The sequence below is a fragment of the Dasypus novemcinctus genome, chromosome 13 (genome assembly GCF_030445035.2).
Source record: "Dasypus novemcinctus isolate mDasNov1 chromosome 13, mDasNov1.1.hap2, whole genome shotgun sequence".
NCBI classification, from domain to species: Eukaryota; Metazoa; Chordata; class Mammalia; order Cingulata; family Dasypodidae; genus Dasypus; species Dasypus novemcinctus.
Genome location: NC_080685.1, coordinates 58,059,431 through 58,086,523, shown reverse-complemented (window position 1 = coordinate 58,086,523; position 27,093 = coordinate 58,059,431). Strand labels below are relative to the sequence as shown.

The 27,093-nt window shown below is 39.1% G+C and overlaps 1 protein-coding gene across 2 annotated transcripts in view; it reads left to right on the top strand.

Annotated features, from left to right (window-relative positions):
- Positions 1–21,191, top strand: part of ABL2 (ABL proto-oncogene 2, non-receptor tyrosine kinase) — a 163,767-nt gene extending 142,576 nt beyond the window's left edge. For both annotated transcript variants that reach the window (XM_004478230.5, XM_004478228.5), the window contains 3 exons: positions 6,944–7,033; positions 17,406–17,579; positions 18,137–21,191. In XM_004478230.5, the coding sequence (XP_004478287.1) occupies positions 6,944–7,033; positions 17,406–17,579; positions 18,137–19,860 (1,988 nt within the window). In that variant the 3' untranslated portion in view covers positions 19,861–21,191. The remainder of the gene's footprint in view (positions 1–6,943; positions 7,034–17,405; positions 17,580–18,136) is intronic.
- Positions 21,192–27,093: the final 5,902 nt, after the last annotated feature.

Genomic DNA, 27,093 nt, shown 5'->3' with positions numbered 1-27,093 from the left:
CTAAAGCGATCCAACCCTCTGAAGCTCCCTCTTTACTAACCTGGACTGATTGTTGAGGATGCAAAGGGGAGTATAATTATTTCCGACCCAGGAAAAAGGAAGGGGCTGCCTAGGAAGGCTGGAGAACTGTCTCTGAAAATGTTTGAATTAGAGGGCCCTTAGCCTCTGGGCAGGAACCTCTGTCACATTGATCGAGTTCCTGTTGCCTCACACACACTTCCACCAGACATTGAATTGAGAGGGCTGACAAAGAGCACCACCTGTTGACTGATGAAGGAAGTGCATGTGAGAGAATTACACGTAAATAAGTAAGAGAGGCCTTTTCTGTCCCTTATAGCCTCCCTTGCCAAGGCCTTAGAAAGTGGACCTGCAACCCATTGCTGGTCCAGAGCCAAGATTTGAGCAACTAACAGGTATAATCCTAATGATCCAGGCTGAATCAAAAATCAAAGAGCAACATTAACACACAGCCTCCCACCACTAAATCCCTATGAAAGAGAGAAAGATTGAGCATCAGAGTAAATTAACATCCTAGTCAGATGCCTAGACATCAGCAAAAAATTATGAGCCATACTAAGTAAATGGGAGACTTGGCACAAAAAAGGAATATATCAAAGCCCCAGAAGAGATGCAGGATTTGAGACAATTAATTAGTGAGATGCATACAAATTTCCAAAATCAAATTAATGAGATGAAAGACATTATGGCTAAAGAGATAAACGGCATCAAGAAGATATTGAGGGAAGTGGACTTGGCCCAATGGATAGGGTGTCCACCTACCACATGGTTCAAACCCCAGGCCTCCTTGACCCGTGTGGAGCTGGTCCACATGCAGTGCTGATGCGCGCAAGGAGTGCTGTGCCACACAGGGGTGTCCCCCGCATAGGGGAGCCCCACATGCAAGGAGTGCACCCTGTAAGGACAGCCGCCCAGCACAAAAGAAAGTGCAGCCTGTCCAAGAATGGCGCCACACACACACAGAGCTAACACAGCAAGATGACGCAGCAAAAAGAAACACAGATTCCTGGTGCCACTGATAAGAATAGAAGCGGTCACAGAAGAACACACAGTGAATGGACACAGAGAGCAGACAACTGGGGGCAGGGAGGAATCTTTAAAAAAAAAAGAAGATATTGAGTGAGCACAGAGAGGAATTTGAAATTCTGAATAGAAAAGTAACAGAACTTATGGGAATGAAAGACATGGTAGGTGAGATTAAAAAAACACACTGAAGAGATAAAGAACAGAGAAAAAAATGGAGAAAATTGAGCAGGGGCTCAGGGAGTTGAATGACAACATGAATGCAACAACATGTTTGTCATGGAAGTTCCAGAAGGAGAAGAGAAGGGAAAGGGTCAGAACTTACATGTCAAAAAAGCACACCTACCCCATTCAAAATAAAACTGAATAGACCTACTCCAAGACACATACTACTCAGCATGTCAAATGTCAAAGATAAAGAGAAAATTCTGAGAGCAGCAAGGGAAAAGCAAACCATCACATACAGGTGACACCCAGTAAGACTTAGTGTGGATTTCTCATCAGAAACCATGGCAGCAAGTAGATAGTGGTATGATATAATTAGGATACTGAAAGAAAAACTACCAGCTGAGAATTCTTTATCCAGCAAATTTTCCTTCAAATATAAAGGTAAATATAAAATATTCACAAACAAATCAAGAGAGTTTGTAAAAAAAGATTCCACCTTTGTAGGAAATATTAAAGGAAGCCTTACAGCTTGAAAGAAAAAAAACAGGAGAGAAAGGCTTGGAGGAGAGTATAGAAGAAAGAATAGCAAAAAGGATAACCAAAGAGTAAAAAGACAAAACTATGATATGACATGAAAACCAAAGAATAAAATGGGTGGAAGTAAATAAAGCATTTATGGTCATATCATTGAATATTAATGGGTTAAACTCCCCAATCAAAAGATAGAGACTGACAGAATGGATTAAAAAACATGAGCCATCCCTATGCTACTTAAAAGAGACTCACCGTAGACCCAGGGATACAAACAGCTGAATGTGAAAGGTGCAAAAGGATATTCGATGCAAACACTAACCAAAAGCAGGGGTAGCCATACTAATATTGGATAAAACAGACTTTAAATGCAAAAAAATTTATAAGAGATACAGAAGGCCATTATATATTCATAAAAGGAACAATTCACCAAGAAGATACAACAGTCATAAATATCTATGCACCTAACCAGGGTGCCCCAAAATTCATGAGGCATACATTAGCATTACTGAAAGGAGAAACAGACATCTCTACAATTATCGTTGGAGACTTCAACAGACTACACACATCATTAGATAGAATAACTGGACAGAAGATCAATAAGGAAACAGAGAACTTAAACAATATGATAAGTGAGTTAGAACAGAATGTTGCATCTAAACTCAGTGGGTTATACATTCTTCTCATGTGCCTTAGATCTTTCTCCAGGATAGACCACATGATAGTGCACAATTCAGCCCTCACTAAATATAAAAAGATTAAAATTATATAAAGTGCCTTCTCAGATAATAATGGAATTAAACTAGAAATAATAATAGGAAAGAGGTAAATTCATAAATGTGTGGAGGCAAAACAACACACTCCTAAATAATCAATGGGTCAAAGAAAAATTGCAATCGAAATTAGTAAATATATTGAGACAAATTAAAATGAGAAAACAACTTATAAAAATGTATGAGAACAGTGAAGGCAGTCTTGAGAGGGAGATTTTTTGCCCTAAATGCCTATATTAAAACAAAAAGAAATAACTCAGAGATTGACCTAAACAACTAGAGAAACTAGAAAAAGAACAGCAAGCCAATCCCAAAGCAAGCAGAAGGAAATAAATAATAAAGATTAGAGCAGAAATGAAGTTGAGAACAAAATAACAATAGAGAAAGTCAACAAAAACCAAGAGCTGATTCTTTGAGAAGATCAATAAAGTCAACAAACCCCTAGCTATACTAACAAAGAAAAAAAGAGAGAGGATACAAATAAATACAATCAGAAATGAAAGAAGGGAAGTTACAACTGACCCCACAGAAATATTAAGTATCATAAGAGGAGTACAAGAAGGTGTATGCAAAAAAACTAGACAATTTAGATGATAGGCACAAATTCCTAGAAATGCACAAACAACTTACACTGATGCTACAAGTTTAGAAGAACTTTACAAACCAATCACATTTAAAGAGATTGAATCCCTCATCAAAAATCTCCCAATAAAGAAAAGTCAATGACCAGATCTGGCTTCATAGGTGAATTCTACCAAGCATTAAAAAAAATAATAATAACAATCCTGTTTAAACTCTTCCAAAAATTTGAAGAGGAGGGAAAATTACCCAACACACTTTATGAAGCCAACATCTCCCTAATACCAAAGCAGAGATACTACAAGAAAATTATAGACCACTCTTTCTGATGAAGATAGATGCAAAAATTCTCAACAAAATACTTGCACATCAAATCCAAGCATATCAAAAGACTTATACATTATAACCAAATGGAATTTATTCCTGGTATGCAAGACTGGTTCAACATAAGAAAATCAATCAACATAATATACCACATGATCATCTCAATAAATGCAGAAAAGGCATTTGACCAAATCCAGCATCCTTCCTTGATAAAAAACACCTCAAGAGATAGGTGTAGAAGGAAAATTCCTCAATATGATACAAGGCATATATAAAAAACCTACAGCCAGTCTCATACTCAGTGGGGAAAGATTGAAAGCTGTCCCTCTAAGATCAGGAACAAGACAAGGATGCCCACTGTCACCATTGTTATTCTACATTATACTAGAACTTCTAGCTAAAGCAGTTAGACAAGGGGGAAAAAATTCAAGGCATTCAAATAGGAAAAAAGGAAGTAAAACTCACTATTTGCAGATGACATTGTCCTATATTTAGAAAATTCTAAAATGTCTATGACAAAATTCTCTAAGCTAATAAATGCATTCAGAAAATTGATAGGATACAAGATAAGCATGCAAAAATCAGCAATTTTTTATGCACTAGTATTGAACAATCTGAGAAGGAAATCAGGGGAAATTCCATTTACAATAGTAACAAGAAGACTCAAATATCTTGGAATCAGTGTACTGATTGACAAGTGTACTTGTGAGGTATAGGACCTATATGTAGAAAACTATAAAACAATGCTAAAAGAAATCATGGAAGACCTAAACAAATGGAATGACATTCCGTGTTCTTGGATTGGAAGACTAAATATCATGAAGATGTCAATCCTTCCCAAACTGACTTATAGATTCAATGCAATACCAATCAAAATTCCAACAACCTACTTAACAGAAATAGAAACAGCAATTACCAGATTCATTTGGAAGGGAGAGTGCCCCTGAATGGCCAAAAGCATTCTAAAAATGAAGAGTGACCTGGGAGGAATTTCACTGCCTGACCTTGAAATATATTACAAAGCTACAGGGTGAAAACTGCTTGGTACTGGCATAAAGATAGACACATCAATCAGTGGAATAGAATTGAAACTTGAAAAATAAACCCTGACCTCTGTGGTCAACTGGTTTTTGACATATCTAGCAAGTCCATGTTAATGGGACAAAACAGTCTCTTCAACAAGTGGTGCTGGTAGAATAGGCTATCTATAACCAAGAGAATGAAAGAGAATGCTTATCTCACTCCCTATATAAGAATCAGCTCAAAATGGATCAAAGACCTAAATATAAAAGTCAGGACCATAAAAGTACTAGAAGAAAATGTAGGGAAACATCTTAAAGGCCTTGTTACTGGTGGTGGTTTTTCGGATCTTATACCAAAGCATGCACAACAAAAGAAGAAATAGATAAATGGGACCTCCCTCCTCAAAATTAAACATTTTCGCACTTCACGGGACTTTGTCCAAAGGGTGAAAAGGCAGCCAGCTCAATGGGAGAAAAGATTTGGAAATCACATATCCAATAAGGGTTTAATATCCATGATATATGAAGAAATGTTACAACTCAGTAATAAAAAGATAAACGACCCAAAAGACTTGAAAAGGCGTTTATTCAAAGAAGAAATGCAGTTGGCAAAAAAAAAAAAACACATGAAAAAATACTCAAAATCACTAACGATTAGGGAAATGCAAATCTAAACTACGAGATATCATTTCACATCTATCAGAATGGCCACTATTAAAAAGACAACTACAAGTCTTGAAGAGAATATGGAGAGATAAGAATGCTTATTCACTGATGATGGGAGTGCAGCGTGGTACAGCCACTGTGGAGGACTGTTTGGCATTTCCTAAAGTAGTTGAACATAGATTTGCAACAGGACCCTGCAATACCACTACTAGGTATATACCCAAATGAACTGAAAGTAGTGACAGGAATAGACACTGCACACTGATGTTCATAGTGGCATTATTCATGATTGCCGTAGTTGGAAACAGCCCAGGTGTCCATCAGCCAATGAACGGATATACGGTCTGTGGTGTATTCACACGATGGAATGTATGCAACTGTAAGAAGAAATGAAGTTGTAAAGCATTTGACAACATGGATGAACCTGGAGGACATTATGTTGAGTGAAGCTAGCCAGACACAAAAGGTCAAATACTGTATGATTGTATTACTATGAACTAAATATATTCTGTAATATATTGTATGATTCCATTTAAATAAAATGTAAATGTAAATCAATGTGTAAAGATGAAATTTGATTAGTGGTTATGTAGGGCTAGGGAAAGCATGCTAAGGAGTATGAGTTTTTTTTGGAATAATGAAATAGTTCTGAAATTTTTTGTGGTAATGAATGCACAACATTGTGATTATACTAAAAGCCGTTAATTATATACTTTAGATAGATTATATGGTATGTGAATATATCTCAGTAAAATTGCTTAATAAATAATTGTGCAAGATAGAAATAGCAGCTGTGTACAGCAGGGGAAACAGATTGAGAGGTGAAGAATTTTCTTGTTTGCCTGTTTTTTGTTTATTATTATTAAACTAATGAAATGCTGTAAGAATGATTGAAGTGATAAATGCACAACTATGTGGTTATACCATATACCATTGGTTGTATACTTTGGATGAATTATATGCTTTAATAATATGTATGAATAAAATTGATTTGTTTAAAAAAAAAAGCAATTCAGGGTGGATAATGAAATTGGAAACATTTCTTCTCTCAGTGTTGTTAGATTGAATCTAGCCTTATGGTATTTAGAGGTTGTCATTGATCAGCCAGTTAGTATATCATATGGGATACTGTTGAGTTTTATTGGAATCCTAAGTATAATTGTCCATGGCCTAAATATTTATCCAGTTTCCAAAAAACATATGCATATTTAATAGAACAGTAAGAATTTGGGATTGGAGATTATAGAATGAGGAGCTTGTTTCAATGCTAAAAACTATGGAAAGTAAATGAAAGTAACTTCTGTGATAAACACACGCATCTCACTGCTTAAAGATGAAAGAGTGGGAAGGTGAACAGTGAATTAAATTGCAGTTGTGTTTGAAGATAGTCTTATTATTTTCTCATTGAGCATCAGCATTCCCTACTACCCTCTCTTGGTGAAATGTGAACTCTAAGCTCCTCCTTTCTGATATCCAATTATGTACCTGAATATAAACAGCTGATTATTTGGAAGGTTAGAGTGAATTCAATGACAGTTTATACTTACTCCATTTTCCCAGTGAAAGAAAACTTGCCGTTTTCTAAACCACCTCCCTACCCGTCCTCATCCCTATTAATGGAATGGGCTGAGGCTAAATAGAGACCAGCCCTAGGAAATGGGTTCATTACAACTCTGAGTCTGAAACTGAGAAGCAGCTGTATCACTCTCATTGTGAACAAGCTGTCACTAATTTAAAATAAACACAGATCATGGTACGTGGAATTCATTATCAGGTATGCCACTAGAAATAAAATTCCTACAATGAATTTTTAATATTTTTGTCTTTTGTTACAAATAGGCTGGAAGTGGAGCCCTGCTGACAGGCCCTCTTTTGCTGAGACACATCAAGCTTTTGAAACCATGTTCCATGACTCTAGCATTTCTGAAGGTAAGAATCTGTGGGTTTACTGTATGTGGCTAGTTCTAGGTGGTGATGGTAACAAAATGCAAAAATGATGAATTTGTACTTCTGGGAAGAAGAAGGATTACATCAGCAGAGGGATATCTTCTCTCTCAGAAAAAATAGCTAGAGGACAGGCGGAGACTGTCTGGAAGGATGATATGAGGCTTAGGACACCAGGGGAAGGTGAAACATCACACAGAAGAGAGAAGGTCAAAAGAATGGAATCTTGGCTGAGAAAATCCCATGAGTAAAGCAGCAGTGGTAGCAGCAGCTGGTGCCCATCCCCCCATCCTCAGAGCAAACAGTAGTCTGTTGGCTGCAGCAACTGTGGACTGCAGTAGCTGCAGATTGGGGGGATGGGGGCGCAGTTTGCAGGGGTGCTCCTCCCCAAGAAATGGAAGAGGAAGAGACACAGCTTACAGGAAATTCAGATTTTGGCCAGCGATCTTGGTCTGCTGCATTGAAGGAGTCCTACTCTTCCAGCCTGGTGGAGCCACAACATTGTTTGCACTGAGAGCAGCAGGGAGCTAAAGATAATTTGCCTTCTCAAAATACCCTCCTTACTGCCCCAAGTTATTTGCTGAGGAGGCAGAGAGAGGTAGGGAGCTTGCAGCCAGTCAAGGGAGAACAGCTTCTAAGTTGTTTGTGAGGCTTGGCCCACCCTGAGGACATTGCTTCTGCACCAGCCAAATGCCTGAGCAGGGTTACACTAATGTATTCCCCCCTAGCACTTGGAGTCTGAGCTCAGAGGTCTGCCAAAGAGTACCATCTGTTAGCAGACCAGAATATGCACAAAAAGAAGGGGAAAATAAATAAATAAAAGAGGCAGTCAGATGCCTTTACTGCCCTACTCTCCAATGCCCTTGGAAACTTGCCTGAACACCACTACTGGGTCCTTCGTCCTGATGTGAGTAAAGAGGGAAAATCCTAAATATCTAGAACAAGTTTAACCAAGAGTCAAAGAACAGTGGTAGCATACAACTACTTAACAGAAAATTCTAGGCAAGAGAGAAAAACTGAACATCGGCCTAAACTCAGCATCAGAATCAGATGCTTAGACATCAACAAAAAATTACCAGACATACTAAGAAAAAGAAGATACGACTCAGACTAAGGAATAAACCAAAGCTCCAGAAAAGACACAAAACTTGAACCAATTAATCAGTGAGGTTCATACAAATTTCCTAAATCAAATCATGTTGTTGAAGGACAATATGGCTAAAGAAATGAAAGACATTTGGGGGGGGGGGGGCGGGGAAGACATTAAGAAAACACTGGGCGAGCACAAAGAAAACTTTGAAACCTTGGATAAAAAATAACAGCTTATGTGAATGAATGACACAATAAGTGAAGTTAAAAATACAATAGAGGTGGATTTGACATCATCTAAGAATCAGTGATGTAGAGGAAAAAACAGCTGAAATTGAAAAAAGAAAAGAAGAGAGAGGAAAGAATGGAAAACATTGAGCAAAGGCTTGGCGAATTGAATGACAGCATTAAGTGCTCTAACATACATGTCATGGGAGTTCCAGAAGGAGAAGGGAAAAGGGGCAGAAAGAGTATTTGAGGAAATAATCGCTGAAAATTTCCCATCTCTCATAAAAGACATGAATGTACATGTCCAAGAAGCACAGTGTACTCCAATTAGAATAAATCCAAATAAACCTATCCCAAGACACATAATATGCCAAATGCTAAAGATAAGGAGAAAACTGAAAGCAGCAAGGGAGAAGTGAAACATCACATATAAGGTATATCCAATAAGACTTAGTGCAGACTTCTCTTCAGAATCCAGGGAGTTGAGAAAGCAATGGTGTGATATAATTAAGGTACTAAGAGAAAAAAACTGCCAGCCAAGAATTCTTTATCTGGCAAAACTGTCCTTCAAATATGATGGTGAGTTTAAAATGGTCAGAGAGAAACAGAAACTAAGAGACTTTGTAAACAAGAATCCAGCTCTGCAGTAACACTGAAAGGAGTTCTGCGGCCAGAAAAGAAAAGACGAGAGAGGCATGGAGAAGGGTGTACAAGTGAAGACTATCAGAATGGGTAACCAAAGGAGTAAAAAGATGGACAAAAATAAGATATGATATATGAAAGCCAAAGGATAAAATGACTGAAGTCCATAATGCCTTTACAGTAATAACATTGTATATGAATGGATTAAATGCATCAATCAGAAGAATAGCTGACAGCAAAGGATAAGAAAACATGAGTGCTGCTGGGGGTGGGGAGTGGGAAGAAGAAATGTGATGTGGGGGCATTTTCAGGACTTGGAGTTGTCCTGGGTGGTACTGCAGGGACAGTTACTATATGTTGTGTGTCCTCCCATGGCCCAGTGGGTGGACTGGGGGAGAGTGTAAACTTAAATATGGACCATTGATCATGTGGTGCAGCAGTGCTTAGAGATGTGTTCACCGAGTGCAGTGAGTGTCCCATGATGTGGGAGGAGGTTGTTGTGGGAGGAGTGGGGTGAGGGGAGTTGGGGAGCATATGGGGACCTCCTATGTTTTGAATGTAACATTAAAAAATGAATAAAGACAAAAAAAAATATGAGCCATTCAAATGCTGTCTTCAGGAGACTCACCTTAGACCCAAGGATGCAAACAGACTGAAAATAAAAGGTTGCAAAAATATATTTCATGCAATAGTAACCAAAAGAGAGCAGGGATAACTATACTGGTATCAGACAAAACAGACTTTATATGCAAAATGTGATGAGATGCAGAAGGCCATTATATAATAATAAAAGGGACAGTCCACACAAAGAAGTAACAGTCATAAATATCTATGCACCTAACCAGGGTGCCCCAAAATTTATGATGCAAACTCTGGCAGATCGGAAAGGAGAAACAGATGTCTCTACAAAAATAGTTGGAGATTTCAATGTGCCGCTCACATCAATAGATAAAACAACTAGACAGAAGATCAACAAGGAAACAGAGGACGTGAACAATAGGGTAAATGATCTGGACCCGTCAGATATATACAGAACATTGCATCCCAAATCACAGGTTAGTCATTCTTCTCTAGTGCTCATTATTCTTCTTCAAGAGAGACCACATGTTGGTCCATAACACAGCTCACTGTAAATTTAAGAAGATTGAAATTATGCAAAGCACTTTCTCTGATCATAATGGATTGAAGCTGGAAATCAGTAATAGTCAGGAAAGGGGGAAATTCATAAATATGGAGGCTAAACACACTGTCTTAAACAGTGGGTCAAAGAATAAATTGTGAAATAAATTAGATATCTCTAGACAAATGAAAATGAGTACACAACCTATCAAAACTTACGGGATCAGTGAAATTTATAGCCCTAAATGTCTATATTAAAAAAAGAAGAAAGATCAGAGACCCCTCACCCGGAGAAACTAGAAAAAGAACAGCAAACCAATCCCAAAGCAAGCAGAAACAGACAAAGAAATAACAAAGATTAGAACAGAAATAAATGAAATTGAGAACAAAAAAATATATAGAAATCAACAAAATCAAAAGCTAGTTCTTTGAGAAGATCAGTAAAATCAACAAACCCTTAGCAAGACTGACAAAGAGAAAAAGAGAAGATGCAAATAAAATCAGGAATGAAAAGGGGGATATTATGCTAACCCCACAGAAATAAAAAGTTTCATAAGAGGATATTATGAGAAACTGTATGCCAAAAAATTAGACAACCTAGATGAAATGGACAAATTCCTAGAAATGCACAAACTACCTACATGGACTCTACAAGAAGTGCAGGAACTCAGCACACCACTCATGTTAAAGAGATTGAATCAGTCAACAAAAATCTTCCAACAAAAAAAGAGTCCAGGACCAGATGTCTTAGTAGGTGAATTCTGCCAAACATTTTGAGAAGAATTAATACCAATCCTGTTTAAACTCTCCCAATAAATATGAAAAGGAGGGAAAATTACCCAACAACACATTTTATGAAGCCAACATCACCCTAATACCAAAGCCAGATAAAGATATTATGAGAAAAGAAAATTACAAACCAATCTCTTTAATGAACATAGATGCAAAAATTCTCAATAAAATCCTCGCAAATTGAATCCAAAAGCATATTAAAAGAATCAAGTAGGTTTTATTCCTGGTATGCAGGGGTGGTTCAAAATGAGAAAATCAGTTAATATAATACACCACATTAATAAATCAAAGAGGAAAAACTACATGATATTCTCAATTGATGCAGAAAAAGGCGTTTTACAAAATCTTTTTTATCCTTTCTTGATAAAAGTGCTTCAAAAGATAGGTATAGAAGGAAAGTTCCTCAATATAATCAAGGGCATATTTAAAAATCCCACTGCCAACATCGTACTCAGTGGGGAGAGGTCAAAAACTTTCCCTCTGAGATCAGGAACAAGACACCATGTTTTTTCAACATTATGTGAAAAGTTCTAGCTAGAACAATTGGGTAAGAAAAAGAATAAAAGGCATCCAGATCAGAAAGGGGGAAGTAAAACTCACTATTCACAGATGACAGGATCCTATATTTAGAAAATCCTGAGGTATCTACAGCAAAGCTATTCAAGCTAATAAATGAGTTCAGCAAAGTGTCAGGATACAAGATCAATATGCAAAAATGAGTAGCATTTCTATATACTAGTACTGAACAAGATAAGGAGGACATCAAGGGGAAAAAATTCATTTATAATAACAAAGACTCAAATATCTAGGAATTAATTTAACCAGGAAATGTAAAAGATTTATATTCAGTCAACTACAAAACACTGCTAAAAGAAATCAAGAAGACCTAAACAAATGGAAGAACATTCAATGGTCATAGTTTAGAACACTAAACAGCATGAGGATGTCAATTCTATCCCAATTGATCTATAGATTTAATGCAATACCAATCAAAATTCCAAGAGCCTACTTTACAGAAATAGAACATTACCAAATTTATTTCGAAGGGAAAATTCCTGAGTAGCCAAAAACATCCTAAAAATGAAGAACAAAGTCAGAGGACTCATACTTCCTGACTTTGAAGTGTATTATAAAGCTGCAGCCTGGTCAGTTGGCATAAAGACAGACACATTGATCAATGGAATCTAATTGAGAGTTCAGAAATAGACCCTTAGCTCTGTGGTAAATGATTTTTTATAATCTACCGAGTTCAACTTTTCTGGGACAGAACAGTCTCTTCAACCAGTGGTGCTGGGAGAACTGGATATCCATAACCAAAAAAATGAAAGAGGACCCCTACCCTACTCCCTGTACAAGAGTCAACCCAAGGGAGCTGATACGGCTCAATGACTGAGTGCCAGCTTCCCACATACAAGGTCCTGGGTTCAATCTCTGGCCCCAGTACCTTTAAAAAAAAAAAAAAAAAAAGAATCAACTTTAAATGCATGAAAGACCTAAACATAAAAGCCAAAACTGTAAAACTCCTAGAAGCTAATATAGGGAAACATCTATAATACATTGTAGTAGGTATCAGTCTCTTAAATCTTACACCCAAAGCAAGAGTAACAAAAGAAAAAGAAATGGAACCTCCTCAAAATTAAACACTTCTACACCTCAAAGGCTTTGTGAAGAGGGTAAAAAGTCACCCTACTCAATGGGAGAAAAAACTTGGAAATCACACATCCGACAAGGATCTACTATCCATGATATATGAAGAGATCCTGCAATTCAGCAGTAAGATAAATGGCTAAATTTTTAAATGGGCAAACTCTATGAATATACATTTTTCTAAAGAAGAAATACAAATGGCAAAGAAACATGAAAAAAATGTTCAACATCACTGACTATTAGGGAAATGCAAGTCAAAGCTACAATGAGATATCATTTCATGCCTCCTAGAATGGCCACTATTAACAAAACAGAAAACTACAAGTGTTGAAGAGCATGTGGAGAGATAGAAACTCTTATTCACTATTGGTGGGATTGTAGAATAGTACAGCCACTGTGGAAGTCTGTTTGGTGGTTCCTGTGTGACCCGGCTGTATCACTACTAGGTATATACCCAGAAAAACTGTGACATGAACAGATCCCTGCATACCGACATTCATAACTACATTTTTCACAATTGCCAAAAGACTGAAACAAACCAGATGTCCATCATGACAGATGGATAAACAAACTATGATATGTGTACACATGATGTAATATTATTCGGCTCTAAGAAAAATGAAGTACTGAAGCATATGACAACATGGATGAACCTGGAAGACATTATGTTGATTCAGGCAAGCTAGGCAGAAAAGGAAAAGGGCAAATATTGTATGATTTTGCTATTTTGAACTAAATATAATGAGCAAACTCATAGAGTTAATAGCTAGAATGTAAGTCACCAGAGAACAGAATGTGGTTAGAGAATGGAAAGCTGAGGTTTAATCTGTGCAGAATTGGTAAAAAGTTGTTTGGGAATGAATAAAATGGTGAAAGCACATCATAGGATTTGTAATTAGTAACGCTAACATGGGTATGATAGAGGTGTTTTTTTTTCCCTTTTTTTTTTTTTTTTGAGTAATGAAATGCTCTAATATTGACTGAAATTAATGCACAAATCCAATTATACCAAATGGCTTTGATTGTACACTTTTGATAAAGTATATGGCTTTTGAACAAAAAAATAAATAATAGGGTAGGTTGGGGGAGAAAATACACCAAATGTATGGTGAACTACAACTAGTAGGAATAGGAATACTTTGCCAATTCTCTTTCATAATTTCTTACAAATGTTTCACACCTGTGCAAGGTATTAGTGGTGGGGTGATATATAGGAGCCCCATATGATGTTCTGAATGTTTGTTTTGTAAGTTCACAACTTTTACTATACACTTATTGTTTACGTATGTTCATGTATGAATGATATACTTCAGTAAATTTTTTTTAAATGAAGAAAAAAATAATGGACTCTGGGCGTCTGGGTTTCCATTTCAAGGTATTGAATTAATAACTCTTGACCTTTATTAATTTTGTTTTGCTTTTCTGCTATTTTTATGTCTTTATGTCTGTATGTCATACTTTTAATAGTTAAATTATATTTTAATTAGAATTAATTCATTCTTTTCATAAAATGAGTAAGTTTGGTAGTTCTTTAAGCATCAACACTTGTTGTGTAAGAAAGAGGAAAAAAAGTATTAAAAATATTTCTAAACTCTGAACCAAGTTATAAAAGCAATATCCAGAAACTTTATTTATGGAAGTAGATCTCAAGGAAATAATTAAGATTATGAACAAAGATTTAGCCTCAAGGATGTTGCATCATAGTATAGTTTATAACTTTGGAAAGTTAAGAACAATTTAAGTATCAAGTGATCTGTTATTACGTCCATGTAATTGGATATTTAAAATGATGTTCTGAAGTATATTGACTTGGAAAGAGGTTTAGAATAAGCAGGTTATGATAACCTGTGAACAGTGAGACCCTTTCCTTGTTTAAAAAGCAAGTATATGTACATAGGCAGTTTCCTACTTATGTGTATAGTGCCTAAGTCTCTAAAATTATCTGAAGTCAAACAGCAAACTTGTCATAAAGGGAGAAGGCTTTTTTCTAGAGAGCTAAAAACACAGGATTCCTAATTATACCTACCTACCTATTAGATATTTTGATATAGTTCAAAATTTTGTACATATTCTTTTAAATTTTCCTTAATTAGTGTTCAAGTTTTTAAAATACTGTTAGAGAAAAGGAAGTTGGGCAACTTGATTTTTGTCTGCTTCCCCTAGTGATTTATTATAACAGGCAAGAAAAAAAGGGAAAAGAGAAGTACAACACCATCCTAGTCCTTGGATATATGGAACTTCTACATGTTGGGGAGGGCACAAAAGGCCCATTAGGTCAGATTGAGCAACTTCCTATCACAGTTATCACAGTTCCTTATTCTGTGTGCTTTATTTTCTTTGTAGCCAAAGAGCAACATACATTTCTTTGGTACTTTGTGTCAACTTTTAACTTCAAATTGAATCCTTAGTTAAATATTTCTGCCCCTCTTGAAAATGTATCCTTTTAAAAAACCAACCCTTACCAATTTTCAAAGCAAATTTCACTTCATACTTGCGAACTTAAATATTTAACTTTTTTTTCCCAAATTCTACTCAATTTATTCATTTTTTAAAAAATATTACATTCAAAAAATATGACGTCCCCATTCACCCCCACCGCCCCCACCCTATATTTAATATTTTTTAACTCACATTTTATTGAGCATCTAATCTGTGGTGGGCACTAAAATAGGTGTAGAGACAGATACAGTCCCTACCTTAAAAGGATGTGTTTATTAGTCAGTTGCAAGTGACAGAAACCCAACTCAGTCTTTCTTACACACAAAAAAGGAAGATTTATTATTCAGTAACCAAACCATGGAAAGCAGGGATGGTGCTAACCTGGACTCAGGTAGCTTCGGGTTTTCCTCCTTCCCCTTCTCCTCTCCCTCCCTCCCATACCCACTTCCTTCCAGTGTATTCTTTGTTTTTTTTTTAAGATTTTTAAATTTATTTATACCCCGCCCCCTTGTTGTTTGCCCTCACTCTCCACTCTCTGTTCACCTTTTTTTAGCAGGCCCTGGGAACTGAACCCAGGACCTCCAGTGTCGGAGGGAGGCACCCAATCACTTGAACAACCTCCACTCCCTCCTTGTTGTGTGTCTCATCATATTCCCTCACTGTGTCTCTTAGTTGTGTCATCTTACTGCATCATCTTGTTATGTCAGCTTGCCGTTCCAGACCAGAGTGTCAGCTCGCTGTCTTGCTTATCTTCTTTTAGGAGGCACCGGAAACCAAATCCGGGACCTCCTGTGTGGTAGGTGGCGGCCCAACTGCTTGAGCCACATCCACTTCCCTCCAGTATTACTTTACTTCTGCTTCTACGTTGATCTTATCACCAGAATCCTCCAAGTGTCATGGGACACAGTTGCAGTTTCCTCAAGGTCATAGGTTTAGCTCATGATCAGAGAAGACAAAGAATGTCTCCCAGCTGCTGTGTGTAGAAGTAGTCAAAGAAAGAAATATCAATGGCATGGCTTGGGTTATGTACTATGTACCTACTCTTGTGGGGAGTTTAGTTTTTAAAATAATTACAAAATTTCACAGGTTAGTTGATCTTACCTGTTTCATTTTGTTCAGGAATGAATAGCAAAGTATGTCTTTGCCTCAGTAAAAGCTATTAAACCCATGGCCACGTTTCAGTCAGCTAAGGCTTACTAACAAGGTGAATACTTTTCAGGCACCTCATGTGTTTGCTCCATATGCATGAAATGGAGTGAATTGCATCTACCCTCTGTAATGAAAGGTGCAACCTAAAAATCAGAATATTTACAATTGTTTGCTTTGTTCAAACTCTAAACAGACACTTAGTGAACAAAGATATACAAATGACCAATAAGCAGATGAAAGCATGCTCAGCTGTCTCTCATAATCAAAGGCATACAAAGTAATCCACACGGATACCACTGCACACCTACCAGAATGGCTAAAATTTTAAAAATAATAAATAACACCAAATGTTTGCAAGTATATACAGTAACCAGAGCTCTCATATACTGCTAGTGGACATGTAAATTGGTATAGCCATTTTGGAAGACAGTTTGGCAGTACGTATTAAAACTATAAGCACCCTGTAACCCATCAGTGCCACTCCTAGGTATATACCTAAGGGGCATGCATACAATTGTGGGCCAAAAGATATTAGGATATATTCCTGGGAACATTATTCATAATAGCCAAAACCTAGAAATAACCTAAATACCCATCAACAAGGGAATAAGTAAATTTTAGTTTAATCACATATACTACACAGCAATGAGAACTGTCACATGCAAAAAAGAGTACGTACACGATTCCATTTATATGTTAACTCCCTCTTCTCCAGTTCTTTCTCAGTTTTATACCTTTTTGAAAGGAAAAACTCTTTTTCTCTGTCATGAAATTGTTCCTTTATCAGTCCCCTTGTGTTCCTTACAGTGTTACAGCAAAGCCAGGAGTTCTGAACGGCAAAAAAACCCAAATGGCACTCGGAGAGGCAGAGGAACAGATTTATTATGCACAGGCCCAGAGGAGAGTCAGTCTCCAAATTCTGAGCCCCATTTTTCATTTTTCATAGGTTTATATAGGATTTTATGTGGGTTCAGCATGACTTTTGCTCATTAGCTAATGTGTTGCTAGGCAAAATTTTGCAAGCAGGGTTAAAGAAGCAGAAGGCAGGTTCAAGGTCAGGCTTTCGTGAGCTGATTTACAGAAGCGGGGAGTAGGAGTGGTTTGTGAGATTATAGAAGCAGGGGCAGGAGTCGTTCTTTTGATATTCTCCTGCAAGGCCATGTTCTCACAGGCTGATTTACAGAAGCAGGGGCCGGAGTGGCTCATTAGATATTTTTTCTGCAAGGTTATGCTTTTTATTTCTCAACAACAGAGGTAGCTGAGGAACTTGGGAGAGCCGCCTCATCATCATCTGTTGTTCCATACCTACCACGATTACCAATACTTCCTTCCAAGACCCGAACGCTGAAGAAACAGGTAGAGAACAAAGAGAACATTGAAGGGGCACAAGATGCCACTGAAAATTCTGCCTCCACTTCAGCACCAGGTAAGGGTCCCTAGACATATAGAATCAAAATAGGCCTCTATGAGACATTTCCTTGTTTAAAGAACAATGGGGTATGGTGTGTTTATTCCCATTTCCATTCTGGTTTATCCTGAGGAAAGTATGGCATCTGTTTTATCTACCACTGTTGTTCTAGACTCTGCGTTGCCAGTGTTAGTAGTCCTGCACTGTCATCCCACATACTACTCTGCCTCCAGCTCCATTTTCCCAGTGCCTGATTCTCAAATAGTTACCAAATTCATGGTTTGGGAAAAACTTCATTGACCCCAATAGATGAGGCCAGGTTATGCTATCATTTTTAGAGGAAGTGTGAATGCCAAGGTAATAACCAACAGATTATTTTTCCCATTTATAATCTACATTGCAATTGGAATACTAATCAGTGTGAAATTATAATGTATTTATTGGTTTTCTTTGGGTCCCACCAACATCTGACATTTAATAGGTGCTGACAGACCTTTATAATTGAGTCTTAGTAGCTCAAATGTAATGGATTCATTTCTTCTCTTTCACATTACTGATTAGCCATTTCTCATCAGGGTTTATTAGAAGTACCCAGGCCCCCAGTGGGTCCCCAGCACTGCCTCGAAAGCAGAGAGACAAGTCACCTAGCAGCCTCTTGGAAGATGCCAAAGAGACATGCTTCACCCGGGATAGAAAGGGCGGCTTCTTCAGCTCCTTCATGAAAAAGAGAAATGCTCCCACACCCCCCAAACGCAGCAGCTCCTTCCGAGAAATGGAGAATCAGCCTCATAAGAAATATGAGCTCACGGGTAACTTCTCATCTGTTGCTTCCCTACAGCATGCTGATGGATTCTCTTTCACTCCTGCCCAGCAAGAGGTGAATCTGGTGCCATCCAAGTGCTATGGGGGGAGCTTTACACAGAGGAATGTCTGTAATGATGACGATGGTGGGGGTGGAGGTAGTAGCACTGCTGGGGGTGGGTGGTCTGGCATCACAGGCTTCTTTACACCACGCCTAATCAAAAAGACGCTGGGCTTACGAGCAGGTAAACCCTCAGCCAGTGATGACACTTCCAAGCCTTTTCCAAGATCAAACTCTACATCTTCCATGTCCTCAGGGCTTCCAGAGCAGGACAGAATGGCAATGACCCTTCCCAGGAACTGCCAAAGGTCCAAACTCCAGGTGGAAAGGACAGTGTCCACCTCTTCTCAACCAGAAGAGAATGTGGGCAGGGCCAATGACATGCTTCCAAAAAAACCAGAGGAAGGTGCTGCTCCAACCAGGGAGAGACCAAAAGCCAAACTTTTGCCCAGGGGAGCTGCAGCTCTTCCTCTCAGAACCCCCTCTGGGGATCCAGCCATTACAGAGAAGGACTGTCTAGGATTGGGGGTGGCTGGAGTGGCAGCTGCTCCAAAAAGCAAGGAGAGAAATGGTGGGGCACGACTTGGGATGGCTGGAGTCCCAGAGGATGGAGAGCAGCCAGGGTGGTCGTCTCCAGCTAAAGCTGCAGCAGTCCTCCCAACCACTCACAACCACAAAGTGCCAGTCCTTATCTCACCCACTCTGAAACACACTCCAGCAGATGTACAACTTATTGGCACAGACTCTCAGGGGAATAAATTCAAGCTCTTATCTGAGCATCAGGTCACATCCTCTGGGGACAAGGACAGACCCCGACGGGTAAAACCAAAGTGTGCCCCACCCCCACCACCAGTGATGAGACTACTGCAGCATCCATCCATATGTTCAGACCCTACAGAAGATCCAGCTGCCCCTGCTGCAGGACAGACTATGTCAGAAACCCAGGAAGGTGGGAAAAAGGCAGCACCAGGGGCAGTATCTATCAGTGGGAAAGCTGGCAGGCCAGTGATGCCTCCACCTCAAGTGCCTCTGACCACATCTTCCATCTCGCCAGCCAAAATGGCCAATGGCACAGCAGGTACTAAAGTGGCTCTGAGAAAAACCAAACAGGCAGCTGAGAAAATCTCAGCAGACAAAATCAGCAAAGAGGCCCTGCTGGAATGTGCTGACCTACTGTCCAGTGCAATCACGGAACCTGTACCCAATAGCCAGCTGGTAGACACTGGACACCAGCTGCTTGACTACTGCTCAGGCTATGTGGACTGCATCCCTCAAACTCGCAACAAATTTGCCTTCCGAGAGGCCGTGAGCAAACTGGAACTCAGCCTGCAGGAGCTGCAGGTGTCATCAGCAGCTGCTGGTGTGCCTGGGGCAAACCCTGTCCTTAATAACTTATTGTCATGTGTACAGGAAATCAGTGATGTAGTGCAAAGGTAGCCACAGTTAGCTTAGTGGGAAAATGCACACATTTCTGAGGGGAGTGGGAAAAGGGACTTGTTTTCCTGTGTTCTTGTTTTAAAACAATGAAAGACTGATACTTGAGTGTGTTTATGTGAAGTACCTCAGATCCCTGAGTTCTCACGTTTACAGGTTCATCTCAAAAATAACAAAAAGCAAACCACATATGTGTAGTAGAAGGAAATTACGTGAGCAGGGAAGTAGTGGGCAGGATTGGAAGTTGCACTGGAAAATCAGGGAACATGTGTACACCATGCTATAAAGAAAGAAATCCAACCATTCCTACTTGGAATGACTTAAGGTAGCCAGTCAGAACTAATCTCAGCAAGGTGGCAGGAACTTCGCCCAGTGTACATTGGCTGCTGCATTCATTCTGTACCACACAAAAGGGAACTGATCTGGGACATCAGCAGGTACTAGTGGTGATTATGCTGAAACTCACCTAATGAATTTGGTGGGACAGAGGCAAGGAAAGCTGAGAATGCACCAAGAGAAGTTTTGTTCAAGGCTGTTAGAAGCAGTGGTGGCCTTGCTTCCATGAGGTCATTGCTGCGGTAATAAGACCTGCAAATCAAATTGCTAGACTACAAAACCAGGAAACCTGGCCCTATCTGTATGCTTCTTATCTATTTTCTACTGGTGTGTTAATTGATGCAGGAGGTAAAGAATGCTGGGAAGTTTAGGCAGGGAAATTGAAATCTTATTATTGATATTGATTAGCATAAGTCATTTTTCCCAGTTTAGTGTATTATTTCCTGATGGACCAGGATTGGCTTTCTGCTTGTTGGTGTCTATCTGTAATTCATAATAGGAATAGGGTCTTGGATCTTCTTAGTGGTCCTTCTCTGCCACTGGCTGGACAGATTATCTTCCTTTATTCCCATTCAGGGCATTAACCAACATTTTCAGCATTAACATTTTGAAAATAGTGGTCACTTAACACATTCTCACAGGAAATGCTTTTCTGATACAGTCCCCCTTGCATACTGACATACTGCCCAAGGACTTGAGCAGCTGTAGGTTTCTTCGTCAACTGAAATACCAGGGAGTGGATCTCTTCTTAAAACTCAAACCGTCAGGCCGGAGGGCCTGTGACTGAGAAGCAGCTGGTTTAGCTCTAAAGGTAATTTCTATTTACCCTTTCTCTCCCTTATCACTTTAGACTCAATCTAGATAGACAGAAGTGGAAGGCATTCTCTCTCTCTCTTGATTTTAGATGAAATTACCTAAAATCATTCTCTCTCGCATTTTTTCCCCACCCCTGAATCATTGTGCTTGTTTATAAAAGATCATTTTGGGACTATTTTTTATTTATGTTGTCATTTCTCTTTTAAGAATGCGTAACTGAAGGAGCAAGCCATTTCCGGGGACCACCAATTAAATCCTGGAAACCCAAAACTTAACCCTCAAATTATATTTTGCCCTTGGAAAATGAGCCTTTTCGTTCTCTTGCAGTTCTAACTATGGAAGCAAATTAGGATAGCACGGAACCAAATCTAATGGGTTAGATACTATTAATCTTCCTGCTATTAAGTCCAATTCCAATTGCCACTTCATTCTCTTTTTAAAATTTTACAAAGGCACCTCCCCCCACACACAAAGAGAACCCAATGTATATATATTTTTTCCTCCCAAAGGAATATTAGCTTAGGAATATAGGAATTCACAGTTGATGAATGATGCATTGTCTTGGTTCTGTCATTGATCCACAGTCAATTTACAGTGCCATCTCTTAATCTATTAAATGAAAGTAATGATACTTATTCTCAAGAGTGTTTTGCAAACAAGTAAGTATATCTTTCTGAGAGCCTCTCTGGAAAGCTCTTTAGTGCAGCATTATGTTGAATGGTTTTCTTTCTTTTCTTTACTCAGTTGCAGATATTAATGAATATTAATGAATATTAATGAAATTTAGAACTGCTGAGATTATATTAATTGGGTTAGAATGCCAAAGGGAAACTGTTTTAAATAGCTTTTGGTGTCTTTGATCAAGGAGGACATTTAGTTTTCATTAGAAAGGAAACTTTGATTCTTACTGTTGCTCTAGAGGATGCCCAGGTTAAGAAAAGGATAAGAAGTGAGGAGATAGCACAGGACACTCCTAGTGGAGTGTGTTACCTATAGGTGCAGCACAGGCAGCTAGTGGTCAGGTTCTTTCCCCTGTTCATAGTTGGAAGAGGAGTCAAGTTCCCTTTAACTTGGATTTAAAAACCAACAATCCTCCTTCCATCTTCTTCCTGTACTTCCTTCATTATACACTTTGATAAACTTGAAACCATTTTGAGGGTGGGGAGGGCAAAGCTAAAACTTGAGAATATCACTGTGCTGCTTTTTAATTTTATCCCTGTCATTGTGGGATGCAAGTTGAAGGATTGTAATTGTTTTTCAGGGTTTTGGTTTGTTTCGTTTTTAAGCAAAGGATCTATTTTTTCTTGAGAGTTCTGAAAAGAAGTCTTGGAGAAACACTACTGAATGCATTTAAGCTCCCTGGTTTTCTCACTGAACAACAATCTTAAGGGCGGGGACTGTGTCTTCCTCAGGGACAGCACCTAGCTCTGTCTTGTCCACAGTGGGTGCTCAGTAAATTAATGAATTTATTGATTTTCTTAACACTGTCAAGAGTAGCATTGACTATTGTAGCACTACTCATCCTGCATCATGCTTGAACTTGGGACTTCAGGAGTTGAGGGCTCAGGGTTCAGGTTAAAGAGGCACTGTCAACTTACCAGAAAAGCATACATTTTCCCTTTTTCTACTTGAAAAGGGCCACATGAAAAAATCCTCATGTGAAGTCCGTGGTTCAAGCCCCGGGCCTTCTTGACCTGTATGGAGCTGGCCCACATGCAGTGCTGATGCACGCAAGGAGTTCCCTGCCATGCAGGGGTGCTCCCCGCATAGGGGAGCCCCACGCGCAAGGAGTGTACCCCGTGAGGAAAGCCGCCCAGCGCGAAAGAAAGTGCAGCCTGCCCAAGAATGGTGCCGCACACACGGAGAGCTGACACAACAAGATGGTGCAACAAAAAAGAGACACAGATTCCCATGCCCCTGACAACAACAGAAGCGGACAGAGAAGAACACGCAGCAAATGGACGCAGAGAACAGACAACTGGGTGGGGGGGGGGGGGGGGAGAGGGAAAAAAAATCCTTATGTAAATTAACAGGTTTTTAATCCAAAGCTGAGAAAATTACTTTTAGGAATTAAAAATATAGTTTAATTCTACCTAGTCTAAATTCAAAGCAGATAGGGGAAAAGCCCTTACACAATGTATTGGAAACTCCTTAAAGCAGTTATGATATACATGTATACCTTTGGACTGCCACAACTTGGATCTGTTGGTGTAAAGGTAATATGATTTCAGTTAGATTTCCTACCTTAAAATGCAGTGTTTTGTGTAGAATCTATCTTGATTTTACTTTCCATAAAGTATTTTCTTAAAAGGTTTTGTATAAATATGTAAAACTCAAATGTATTTTCCTATAGACTTCCACCAAGATTTTGAGAGATACAGCCTTTAAAAAAATTGGTTCTAAGAAACCTATTCAGTGTTTTTCCACATGACCTCTATATGTAATGTCATTGTAGTAGAGAGCCTTTCCCAGCTAAATTTTAAGGTTTAAATTAGAAAGTTCCTTTTTTTTTTTTTTTAAGATTTATTTTATTTTTCTTCCCCCCCACCCTGGTTGTCTGCTCTCTTTTGTCCATTCTCTGTATGTTTTTCTCTGTCTTCTTACTGTGTGAGCTCTCCGTGTGTGCGGCACCTCTCCTGTGCGGGCTGCACTTTTTTCACACCGGGTGGCCCTCCTTGCGGGGTGCATTCCTTGTGTGTGGGTCTCCCCTATGCGGGGGATACCCCTGCGTGGCACGGCACTCCTTGTGCATGGCAGCACTGCGCATGGGCCAGCTCACCACACGGGCCAGGAGGCCCTGGGTTTGAACCCTGGACCTCGTATATGGTAGGCGGACACTCGATATCATTTGAGCCACATCCGCTTCCCTGGAAAGTTTCTTACAATTCAGTTGAAAGCTGACTAGTAAAGGAATTCCCAATTAATGAAACATTCTAACCTTGCTAAGGCATAGCCTTTATTTTGAGTTTAAAGGAGGCAATATATAATAAATGGTGGCTAAGAGTCCCAAGTTCTGAAGCCAGTGTAGAAGGCAAGTCATTTAACCTTCCTAAACCTCAATTTCCTCACTGTTAAACAGGGATAAGGATAACTACCTCATAGGGTTGTTGTAAGGATTAAATGAGATAATATATACTTGAGCTCAAGTACCTGACATACAATGAACATTCGTAAATCTTAATTGCTACTACTATTATTATGATTATTAACACCTATTGCAAAGATTGTCAGCCAGGAATGTGCAACAGAATCTCCTAGGGTGCTTTTTAAAGACAGATGCATTGGCCTTACTCCAGATCAGAGTTCCCAAGGGGTGATGTCTCAACCAGTGTGTTTTCCAAGCATCTCCCCAGATGTTCCTGGCACCCAGTGCTATCTGAGAATTCTCAATACCCCAACTCGTTTATTTACAGATTAAGATACTGGAGGGGAGGATGGTTTAATTACTTTCCCATCTGTTAATTAATGACACCCAAGGCTAGAATTCTGGTCGCTTCTTGGTTGAGGGGATTTTGTACCATTCCTTCTGCCCTGTGAAACACTGCATCAAAAAAAATATCCCAGATAGACAATCAGTCAACACGGTGCTTCCCACTTTCTAAAGCACAAGCTCTTGGCACACCCTGATCATAAGAGGCTTGAATGTTAAGTAATGACAATATTGGCAAAGCAGGCATTCAGTAGAACTCAGTAAATTAAAAATCATGAAATGGGATTATTCTTTTGGACAGACCTCAGCAACATGGCAATCTGCACTTTGTAGTAAAGAAATACCAACTTGAGTTTTTTTTTTAAGTCCTACATTCCTTTATTCTTAAAAATCTTTATTGTTCAGTACCATTTTGATGACAAATAATTTAAGAAAGCACTTTGAGGAAATATCAAATGTAATATAACTTATGAAGCTGTATTGTTAATGTCTGTTTAGAAGATAAAACAGTTGCTTTGATGCTGATTGACCTAAAAAGGCTCTTACTTGTGTGGGGCCTGAAGATGCAGATGTATAAACTTGAAATCACCTCTGCAATTTATCCTATTTATAAATAAGATACTGCTAAATATGCCAAGGTGTGGCAAGTGTTTTGCTGGGTAACGTCAGAAAACCAGGGACCAATTTTTTGGTTTACTTATAATCTTTAAAAAGTTGTAATGTGTATTCATTCAAGCTTTTCTAGGAGACTCTACTTCAGAAGGATGAGACCCTCTTATTCTTGGACATGTGTCCACTCCATCTCAGCATTTAGTAAGCTAAATGTGGTGGTAGTAGACTCTTTACCTGTTGATGTTGACAGTGTCTTTTTTAACCTATGTCCTACATGTTTGGGCTTTTTTTGGGGGTAAAGGGGGGTAAGAGAGTGCATGGGAGAAGATGGCTGTAGAACCAGTGTACTTTGGGAATTACTTTTCTAGGATTTCCTGCCAGTTACAAAAGAGCTTGGTATTTATCATCTTATTTTTTTATAAGAGTAGTTGAATACAACTCATCCATTAAATTATAAGATATCTTAGAGTAAATTGCTTTGGTGGCCACTTTTAAGTTATAGCAGCATGACATTCTGACCTCTTATACTTCCTTCCATTTTTGCTACTGATGTTACTGTTCCTCTCAGGCTGTGTCCCCACAGGAGTTCTCATTGAGCTGACAGGGTTATTCATAATTTTGTTCATTATGATTTTTGAATTTCATTGTTTTTCTTGCATTAGCTTGTTCCTCCTGGATTTGAGAACCATCTTTGTGCCCTAAGCATCTGTTATTTCAGTCCCCTTTATGTAGGTGGGTCTTTGGACTTAAGTTTCCTCTTCTGTAAGTTAGTAGACTCCAGCTGCCTATGTCTATCCTAGCTTCTGTCATGCAAGTAGCTCAGTTCCTGTGTAAATGCCTGCTTCACTTTGGGATATGTGGGAGTGTGAGAGAGAGAAAGGGAGGCAGCCCCAAGAGAGCCTGCACCTTTCATATGACTACCCAGGAAAATTGCTGCTAGCCATAGCCTCATTGGTCAGAGAGGAGGCCTTGGGCTGGTCCTACAACTTCTCCTACTTGTAACAGGATATTTACATTCTTTGGATAGAGGTCAAGTTTTTCCCAACTACAAGACTTCTAATACTCTAATGCAAGGCTTATTTTTTGTTTTGTTTTTTGCAAGCCAGTAGTGCCTGGAGTAACGATTACTGTATTTACCTGCTCTGCTACAACACAACTACAGTTCTCCCTCCATGCTCTCAACTTCAGTCATCCCCTGCCCTGAAGTATTACAGGGGAAGTGTGGGTAGAATTCAGGGCTGTGCAATAGGCTGCACTCTGTTCTTTCACTTCCCCAGAGCATCCAGCAAGGTGACTATCTTAGCTCCAGTCTGCCCTTTGTAAAGTGTATTGTGATGTCCAAAAGGATGATTTTCTACTCTGGGGCTGTTGCTTTTTGTGCCACTCACCAAGGGTGTATGTTCTGTCTTAAGCGTGTGCAAAATGCTATTTCCTTGTTTCTGACTGAATATCTTTAGATCCAAAGAATAGGAAATGAGTGAAGGCTCTACCCTGTAATAATCAGGGTAAGAAGAACCTGCTTCTCCCTGTGTAAAGAGGCTTAGGACAGGTTATTCTGATTCTAGGCTGGCTTGGAGCAGCAAAAATCACTCCTAGAGAATTGTACCTTCAGGATGGGTTTCATGAGTCTTGCAGAGAAAGAGATTTGTCAGTTTGGTTGATTGTGCATGATTATTCACCTAGAATTAGTAGAAATGAGCTTCACAAGTGGCAGTGGCTCAAAGTCCAAGTCAGTGAATGAGCATTCCCAACTTCAGGTGTTTCCCCACACAGGGTGCTGCTTTGACAGATTGCTGCCCTTTGCAACTATTACACTTGGTGAGCCAGGGGAGGAGGACGGGGCAGGGGGGTGTGGAGATGTTCTAACTGCTCCCTCCAAGCACACTTCTTTGTGTCTGTGTTCACCTTTACATTTGAAATTGTTTACCTCTCCTAGAAAAACTGTATCCTTTTCAGGAAGACCTCCTCATTGCTAAGGGAACCTGAATGCAATAGCAAAGTCCCTGTTAACTCTGCCAGAGGTAACAGGTGAGCAGATTTTC